Here is a 10,665-nt window from a genome sequence, read left to right on the forward strand (position 1 = left end):
TTTAACCTGAAGATAGGCAGGGCTTGACACGAGCCCTTTAACCTGAAGATAGGCAGGGCTTGACACGAGCCCTTTAACCTGAAGATAGGCAGGGCTTGACACGAGCCCTTTAACCTGAAGATAGGCAGGGCTTGACACGAGCCCTTTAACCTGAAGATAGGCAGGGCTTGACACGAGCCCTTTAACCTGAAGATAGAATCCCGCAACAATAATCTACCCGGCATGTTAAACATCGATTTCGAGTTTAAAAATGAACAGGCCAATTGATTCCAATACTGAAGTTACAATTTACTGCTGGCGACCACTCACTTGGAAATTCGTAAAGTGAAGGATGTAAATGGAGTGGCACATATACCAAATTTAATTTTGTTGAATAAAAGAAATTCACTACTTTGCAATTAAGTCACTGCGCAATTGAAGTCATTAAACGTAAACTGAGTATTCCACACTATACTGCAATGCTCTAAACTGCATCCTTAGTCTATAGAGACTAACGAAGGAAACGAGAGACAGATCTGAAGGTGACAACACAATTTTGGGAAAGTGAGGTTGATCCCATTAGGAAATAAATAAAAGAGACAGACTACAATTTAGCTAGTTCAAGAAGACGGACATGCTGAAAAAATAAGGAAAACAGAAACAACAAAAGACAAACACATCAAATCAAGAAAGAAGTAACACTAAGCAAGGTATAATGAACGGAATCACAGGAGCTACAGCAAGTGACCCTTTTTTTACTGTGATTTACCTGTATGCAGGCATTATAAACACATTGTTCTGATGTGTATACGCCCGTTATTGTATTATACTTTGACCCTTATTTCCACTAGTTTTAAATTTTGTTTATAATGGTTTACAAATTAACTACATCTTGATTTTATATAGTTCTGGATATTATTATAATTTTATTTTAGAGTTTCAAGTTCTCATGTATAACTCTGTTTTCAACGTAAATGATTTATGTTAACACATCGCTAACTCTCAAATATTTAACAATTAACGAACTGCAAAATTGTTCTCGTCCAACTTCGATCTAAGTTTATAAATTATAGACATTCTTTTACTTGCAGTTCTTGCTCACTGCTGGGCTTAGCTATAATTTTGATTTGTCATCTACTTAAAGGTCATTATAATCATTAACGCATGTTTCTTAATACTTGAAAATAATATGGATCTTGAATTGGCATTTTCTTGAATGCAAATTGCTAACTACCTAATGGTAAAATTGGTTATATTTTGAGAATTATCTACCGTGATGTATTGTTTTCAAATGATGTCAATTTTATTATCGTATTGTAAAATATTTTAGGTTTTTATTTTTGTTAAGTATTTGTATTTGTTGTCAAATGGTCCTAGATGTATTTATTTTCAATTCTGTCAGTCTGTGACTTTATATTTGTATTTTGAATGTGTTGCCCCCCAGTGGCACAGCGGTATGTCTGCGGACTTACAACACTAGAAACCGGGTTTCGATACTCGTGGTGGGCAGAGCACAGATAGCCCTTTATGTAGCTTTGTGCTTAATTACAAACAAACAAAATTTGAATGAGTCATAACATGTTGAGGTAGTTATAATATAAAATATGATTCAGTGTTTTATTAAATTTATTGTGTTTCAGGAATGGCTTAGATTTAGGTTGTCTTTCTATTGGTAACTTGTACCATAACCCACGAACAAATCGTTAAAAAAAAGGAATGTAGTATTCCATGCCGAGCTTTACCATTTTAAAATTGGCGATTAGAGATTAATAAGTTAGATTTGCGTTGGTTTAGTTCGAGAAGTTCATCTTTATCTGCATGCAGTCACAACGCGAAGGATTTCTTATCCGTGCCCCCCAATGACACAGCGGTATATCTGCGGACCCGTGGTGGGCAGAGCACATATAGCCCATTGTGTAGCTTTGTGCTTAATTCCAAACAAACAAACAAATTCTTATCTGTATCCTGTAATCAGAAGTAAGTGTATCCGTTTTATTATTGGTTTGTTTGGTTGTATTGACTAAGGATTTGACGTCATGGCTGATTTCCATTTCCATGACGTGTACACACATTACTTTTCTGTTATCTAGATGTAGAGGTAGAGATCTTTGTTTTAGATATAGTAAAGAGTTACTTATAAACTTTATCCACTATCACTAAAGACTTTAAAGTACATCATTTAATTTATTTAGTTACATATGATCTTTCTTATCCAGCGTTTGAAGATAGATATGGTAGATCTGTTAACGACAAAAGTAATAAAAGTTACGAATTGTACAAAAATCGTAAATGATCGTTGACTATATTATAGTAATTCGAAAGATAGATTGAAATATTACTTGTAACTTTACTTCGTATTTGATGATAAAAAATAGGAAAATGTTAATATGATGCAATCCACCCCAAAGATTCGTTTGTTCGTTCGTTTTGAATTTATGCACAAAGCTACACAATGGGCTATCTGTGCTCTGCCCACCACGGGTATCGAAACCCGATTTCTAGCGTTGTAAGTCCGCAGACATACCGCTGTGCTACGGGGGGGCCACCCCAAAGAGGATAAAAGCACTGTTAAGTTATTTAAGAACTCAATGAACCTAAATACAAATTGACTTAAATATAAAGCGTAAAATTTGTAAAGAAAATAAATATTTAAAAAATTGTAAACATTTACTTAATATAAGAGACAATTAACGACAATCATAATTTGAAATACTTTAGCTTTGTCAAGACAAAACATCTAATATTGTTACTCTCTTCACGTTTAGTTCAGTAATATGCAAACCAGGCATCTGATGATCGGTCGTCTGATATAAAATGCAAATGATTGGTTGTATAGCCTATGATACATATAGTAGTCTCGTAGAATCTAGCCCCAATTCCAATTTAAAATTAGCTTAGCATGACCTGGTGGTTATGGCGCCCAACTCGAAATCAGCGGGTAGAGAGTTGGAATCCCGTTACTAAATATACTCGCCCTTTCAGCACTTGGAATGTGATAAAGAGAGGGTCAATCCGACTGTTCGTTGGTACAAAAAATAGCCCAAGAGTTGGTAGTTGGTGGTGTTGACTAGCTGCCTTTCTTCTAATCTATCACTTCAAAATTACGGACGGTTAGCGCAGATAGCCCTCGATTAGCTTTGCGTGAAATTAATTAAACAAACAATCAGTTTAAAGTTGATCATATGGTTTAAAATGCTTCGAATTGTCCATGAATCAAAACTAGACCTCGAAGAGTCTGTTTGCTTTAGAGCAAAGCCACATGAGGCTATCTGCTATGTCCACCACGGGGAATCGAACCCCTGATTTTAGCGTTGTAATTACATACACCTATCACTGTCCCAGCGAGGGACGACCTCAAATAGAAAATTTTAATGTTCAGTCACACAGACAGCTATTGATAAAATTAAAACTGGCCAATTACAGTAAGTTGTTACGTTCTGGCTATTTCAGAGTGTCGTGAGCAAAATATGGAACGGTTTTCAAACCAAAGGTACAATTGCTTAGACGCATAAACACGACAGACGATCATATACAACACAAGCTATCTATTGATTCGGACTTTCTGCAATTATGGGCTAACTGCTTCGAGACTGAGACATAGGTCCGCAGCCGAAGCAAGACAGATCGTGAGAGATAGCCATCATAAAGCCGACCTGTTTGTCAGAAGCCTAGAGATATGTACTCCACTCACAGTAAGGACAAAATAACTCGTTTTCAATGGTTTTAAGCATACTACAAGTGAATTAACGACATGTAAAGAAATTTTATTTACCAGTGACAGGTTGTGCTTCACTCAGTAGCAAAACAACACATATAGTCAGGTGGAGAGGATCTGGCACTAGGACTATTCTTGTTTCCATACAATAATTTGATGCATATAACTGGTGGGTAAGAATAAGCACTGATGGAATGATATCATTTTTGCGACATATTATAGTTGTCACATCCTACTACCCTTTGTGCTATCAAGTGCTGGCAGAGTTGGCTCCGACTTCAACCCAATAGATTATAAAATCCGCTCCCCACTGCACTAATATAGTTGCCACATCTACTACCTTTTGTGCTGTCAAATGCTTGTACGGTTGGCTCTGACTGAAACCTGGAGATTTTTTGTTTTTCATATATGTGGTCGAGAATATCTCAGAACCTTATCAACACACTGATATTAAGCATGGAATATCAGTTCAAGGCGACCTTTACTGTTCGTAGTAACGTAATCCTTATTGAAATTGAAGGCCATGAACTGTATAGTTGTAAACCTACTTCTATTAAATGTCAATTTATGAGCGTAGGATGATTGAATAGCAGTTTACATTTCAGGTCATATGACAGTTCATCAGATGCCTGATTTATATAATGTGAACGAAGAACATGGTTTCATGTTATGTTACAATAGCAACTTTGCTTTTTCATAACTAAAATATCGCAAATTTCCAATCTTTCTTCAATAGTTGTGTGCTGTATAAATACAGAGTTCAGAGACAGAGAATTCGCATATCCGTTTACAAGATAAGCAGTTTTTTTACATACCTACTAATCTAAAGAAAAACTAAAGTATAAGATCATTAATATTGATCTGTAGTAAACCCCGTAAAGAAGAAAACGTTTTACTTAAACCAATAAAATATTGACCGTGAAGTGAGATTCATCGTTTTGCAATAATAGTATTTACTATGGTAAAAACGTACAATATGTGATACAAATATAGTTTTTAGTTTCACACATATGATTAGAATTGAATCTTAGAACAATAAAGTATGTGCGTTTGTAGCAACATACTTGGTTATTATTCATGAGACATGTTTGTCGCCCTAATGGAAACATATAGTGGAGAAAAAGCTTAAAAAATAGCAAAATATATTTGTAAGGATTATACAATATTGATGGATGCCCTAGCAATACAAATATTGAAAAATAATTAAATAAATAGTACATAATTACTCTACTTTAATGAATAACGTAAACCTGTGTTTATGATAATTTATAAAAAATAATAAATAATAAATAATTTGTAAAAATCCCTCAGTTGAACCATGTAAATGAGAAGTAGGGTGAGGTTATAAAAAACGACTACAAATGATCAAAGGAAGCAACTTCAAATGTGCAGTTTGATAATCTGTCAAAATTCTATAACAATAATTAAAAAAGTAGGGCAAAAAATCATAAATTTAGGTACTTTACTTCAATATGTCGTGTTATTGAAAATTATAATTAAAAAGTAATGTAAGAACATTATATTGACGAAGAAATGAAAAATAACATGATGTCCTAGATAAAATGTTTAACGGAGTTTTAAACATATGCTAACACTCGATTCGTATCTATCAATCCTAAAATAGGTGTTGTTACGTATCTGCTTGTTTGTTAGTTTCCGGTATAAATTCTTTCCGAGAAACTTCAACGATACAAGTCCTTTCTTGATTAACCCAGTTTATTCTTCCTCGATACACACTTTTAATACATAGTAATTTCACAATCACTACGTCTCTCGTCACTTTAAAGTTAACTAATTTTATAATACACGCTATAAATCACAGTGATGCACACACTTTACTTACGGTGCCTACTGTTCGCTTGACTCAATTATCTATCTCTTCAATACCGTTGGTTTTTCTCGCCAGGCTTATATATTAAAAAAGAGGGCATCTCGATCAGACTAGAGTTGCCAGGCAAATTCATGATCCTTCGAGAAACTCCAGCGTGCATGCTCCCAGCGTCGCGTGATGAAAACAGTGTCCACAGTTAATAAAACATGTACAATAATTGGATCGTATATTTTGATACTTTACATATTTAAAGTTGTGCTAAAATTAAGACCAGGGCGTGAACGTGTTCGATTAGAAACAAAAACTGCGTGTTAAAATCACCTTCCAGCTTCATTACTTTATGTGCTATAGCAATGATTGAAACGGTTTATATTTATCATATGTTCTATAGTTTATGGAGCTTCACTGAGTTTTTTAGAGGGGGGAGGCATATTATTTTTGATGCGACTCCTACTTTAATGAGGACCGACATGGTCAGGTGATTAGGACGTTTTTGCTAAATTAGGGACGTATAGCGCAGATAGCCATAGTGTAGCTTTATTTAATTAGCTCTACTCATTATATGATTTCTTACGATCTTACTTATAAAAATTAAAATGCATTGTTTACCAATACGATATTTGCAGCCTTAAAATCAATAATATCGACTATGCTACTACGACAAAATCCATAATATCTACTATGCTACTACGACAAAATCAATAATATCAATAATATCTACTATGTTACTGCGATGAAATCAATAATATCTACTATGTTACTACGACGAAATCAATAATATCTCTACTTCGTTACTACGACGAAATCCATAATATCTCTACTATGTTACTATGACGAAATAGTGCGCTCTTTCAAAATGTAAAAACATACAAGTTATTTACTGTGAATATACAGGTTCGGTCCCTATTTATTTAATGTGTTGTTTCTTAGTGATGAAAACCATTTTGTTTATCTTAACTAATGCATCAAACATTCTCGAACGAAATGTTAAAATTTTGTTAATTTCCTTGTCGTTTTTTAAGTATGTAATTCTATTGATATTTCGCACTTTTTATGTAGATTTTCATAACTTTGGATACGCTGAGCTGCCCAGTGTTCGACATGGAAACTCCACCAACGTTACACGGCAGCGAAAATTAATAACAGATGACAAAATAAAAAAGGTAAAAGGAAACCTGGACTCGAGCGAAACACGAGCTAAAAGATCTCCTAATGAACAAGATGTGAACACAGAGGAAGAAGTAGTGGTCACTCAGTCGGAAGTGCCCGAAGAATCTTCGTCCAGTGACTGCACCCGACACGAGATGTACGTAGATTTCGAGAAGATTGGATGGTCTGGGTGGATAGTTTCTCCAAAGGGATACAACGCCTACTACTGTAAAGGAGAGTGTTCCTTTCCTCTTGGTCAGAATCAATATCCAACCAATCACGCTACGGTACAGAGCATTGTGCATGTGCTTTTCCCAAGAGTTGGAGATCCTTGCTGCGTTCCGAACAAACTACTCCCAATAAGGTTGCTGTATTTTGACGATCACCAAAACGTAGTTCTCAAGCAATACGAAAATATGGTGGCCGAAAGCTGTGGCTGTCAATGATACAAAAAAAAAGTTTTTCACCGTTCTTTTTTCTCGACGGCTAACTTGGACAGCTTGCCAAATTATGTATACTTCCAGAGACGTATATTTATTCGTCAAGAACACCTGGTGGCTGGTGGGCGAGATAAGCAGCAGCTTGAACTCGCTCATATTTAATATGGTGCTTTATGAAGTTGGCGAGACGGAGGGTTCTTCCCTAAAGTATTCTGTGAAGCTTCTGGTGGCGCGGTTCTTTCTGTAAGAAACACCAGGGGCAGTCTAAAATATTGCGACTGTTTGTTAGTACTGGTCTTGAGGGATTTTGTTCCTGTAGAAAAATACAAACTATTCTCTATTTGAAAAACAAAAAATTGCATTTTGGATCAAGTTTTCGTGTTGTTAAAGTTCGAAGCTACAATGCCTTTGTCTTTAATATGTTCTTATTTGAGAAGATTTTACCAAACTAAAATCTAAGTATTAATTTTATCTTAGTAGTTTAGAGAAATAATAAAAAAAATTTCTAACAGAAAGATGTGAATAGCTTTTAACACTATATTTTACTCCTTAATATCTTCTCATTTGATCTCTTGTATATTAAACAAATTAAGATAAAGAAACGCTTTTTCGTGTTAATGGTAAGCTAAAAAGCACTTATATGTCATTAATACACGTATATAATAATATAAATAAAAACAAACGATTTAAATGATGGGTAGTATTCATTTAAATGTCAACCTTACTCTGAAGAAGGGTTACTATAAAAAATAAATAAAGACAGATTCTCACAACTTAATATACTAACGTGTCATATAACAATACAGAAACCTTGGATAGAGTGTGTAGAAAATGACCTTTAAAAGCTTAGTAAAAAAATCTGATAATTCGTGCAGTTTTAATTTGATATTTGTATTGAGAGCTTACTATTAGGTCGGTACAGTTTGGTAAATACCAGCTTTTTTAGTTGCGATGGGTTAAAGAAATATAGATTGACACATTTTGTGCCCAATTAAAGCCCCTAAATTTTACTGTTATCGTATATTTTCTTTGTGGTATCAGTTCATCTCATTTTGTAAAACAAGAAAGGAATTTACACATTACCCTGCAAAGTTTTACATTTTCTTCTACCATGTTGATGTACTTTTCACACTGAATCTGCATGAACATATACACGGTGAGGAAGAGCGTTAAAAGCAATTTGAATATGCAAATGTTTCAAGATATTCAGATGTCAAAGCGCGTGTACGTGTTAGTCAGCTTAAAATGTTGGCTGTTATCCTCGACAAAGAAAACGATTTTTTTTTTCATTTTGAACAAAGCCTATATATGACACGAAAAAATTAGTCGCAAACTTTATTTGCATATCTTTTCGTTTCACTTTACTTTTCTGGTTTGGATAGTAAGATGTTCGTTAAAACCTTAAATGAACAATATCATTGAAATGCAAAAAAAATTGCTTGCACTTTTATACTTTCAATTGTGTACTTCGTTGCTTCAAAACGGACGAATGGAGATTTTAAATTATCCATAGAATTCAACAGAAAGAGATTCATCTTAAAGCATACTTATTACGATAAAACCATATCACATTTAAATAAAATCTCAATATATTCATAAATCATTATTTTGTTTGATTAAACGCTTGTTGTTGTTGTTTCTATTAGGTTTGATCTCAGGAGCGGACATAGGATTTGCATAAAATGGGGAGGGGGTAGAGACTCATGTAGACTCACCCTTATCTCAAACATTTTGCATACAAAAACACTAACTTACACACTTTTCTGATATGTTCAGCATTCATATTCCGCGTTGCTCTTTATACAATTCGTAGCTTCGTATTTAATTATAGGAAAAACATTGCTTGGCAAAAAAAAAACTCCCACCCTCCCGAGGATTCTGTGAATGGGAAACTAGAAACACACATAGTCGTTTAAAATCCGTGTAAAATCAAAATATTACAAACTGTTTGTCTTCCTTCTTACTGTCTCTTTGAGGAGAAGCCCCATGTTTCAAAAATAATTTGCTCACACGCACGAGCTTATTTACTTAAATTGAAATAATCGTCCTCCATCAAAACTTTGCCCCTTGTTACTGTTATGTATCTTCTTATACATTCAGGAGCGGATTCAAAGGGTACCACTCGGAAAGACATTGACGTTTCTTAAAACGTGAGGGATAGAATAAGTTAAATTAAGTTACTTGACTTTTCACACACAAGAAAAAAAACATAACTTTTATTAAAATCTACCTGGAATTATGTGAAAATGAAGGTTTTGGTTCTTGTTGTTAATTACGTGCTGCTCAGGGAAGTACTCTTTCACTTTTAGTAACAAAATTAGGCACATCTTTTAAAACTGATAAAAACAACAACATAGTTTTTCCTAATACAGAAAGTTACATTTGAGTTTGCGTTTCTTTCGTGTTATTAGAAAACTTATTCCTTTTTCAAAAGACACGTTTAAACGCAATATTTGAAAATCCAAAGTATATATTTTTCTTGTACTTTTCTTACACCAAGTGAGACGAGACATGTTGCTGAAGAGAGAAAGAACTGGAATATTAATCAATAAAAAATTGATCGTTCTCTATTTTCGCTTAATTATATATATATATTCATAACTAAGAGAGGGAGAAGGAATAAAAAATGTACCAGTGTAAAGTAATTTGTGTATTCAACTGTAATAAGTTGTGTGTTTTTCAATTTACGAAAAATGCAAAGGGCGTCGTTTATAAGCTGTGCTGTTTTCGTCCCTGTTTGGTTTTAGCATATATTTTTGCTGAGAAATGTGTAGAGTTCGGGAAAACATTCGTCCAACCAAAACAAATAAATAATAATTCCGAATTCAACATATAAAGAGGGATCACATTAATAAAACATTGTTTTACAAATTGAATAACAACTATAAACAGAAAAGTAACTGGAAAACTGAGCGAGGCGTGACGTAATACCACATCGGTCGATAGGTACTTTCATCAAGAGGTGACTGCTCAATACTTGTATCAATAAAAGCTGCATGCAAAAGTGAACTATATCACAGTATAACGTTATATACGTCTACTTTATGAATTCTGTATCACCAAAATCAATACTCTTTTTTTTTAAATTTCGTGCACGACAAAGTTAAAACTAAAGGCCTTGATTTGTCATAAAATCCAAAAAACAATAACACACCGTCAAATGAGACAGGGACCGTCGGTGCATTTTAAATGTCATTAATATTTTACACGTCATTAATAGGCTCTTTCCCATAGATTCTATTAATCTCTATAGTATTTGTTTTACAAACTCACATATTATGTCAGAACAAGATTTCTTCCCCATATAAATCAATTTGAAGAATGACAAATATGCTTTCATATTTTCTGAGATTATCTTAACTTTATTCTAAGGTATGTTATTAATATATTTCTATTAAGTTCTATTGACCGGAAAAATTTGTTTATTGAAATGTTTTTCATTGAAATTTATATCAATTTTAATAAGCATGTGCTTTAATTCCGTTAGACCAAAAAAAAAAAAAAGTAAGGCTTTCGTGCTCTGGTTGATTATTTTGTAAACGTAAAAAGAG

The 10,665-nt window shown here is 33.8% G+C and overlaps 1 protein-coding gene across 1 annotated transcript; it reads left to right on the forward strand.

The window, feature by feature from the left end:
* The first annotated feature begins 4,150 nt into the window (after nucleotides 1–4,150).
* LOC106459923 (bone morphogenetic protein 5-like) lies at nucleotides 4,151–7,786 on the forward strand. Its single transcript, XM_022386495.1, has 2 exons — nucleotides 4,151–4,232; nucleotides 6,585–7,786. Exons 1-2 carry the CDS (start codon nucleotides 4,151–4,153, stop codon nucleotides 7,118–7,120), a joined length of 618 nt encoding a protein of 205 aa, XP_022242203.1. The 3' UTR covers nucleotides 7,121–7,786.
* The last annotated feature ends 2,879 nt before the right edge of the window (nucleotides 7,787–10,665 follow it).

The sequence above is a fragment of the Limulus polyphemus genome, unplaced genomic scaffold, assembly GCF_000517525.1.
Source record: "Limulus polyphemus unplaced genomic scaffold, Limulus_polyphemus-2.1.2 Scaffold682, whole genome shotgun sequence".
NCBI lineage: Eukaryota > Metazoa > Arthropoda > Merostomata > Xiphosura > Limulidae > Limulus > Limulus polyphemus.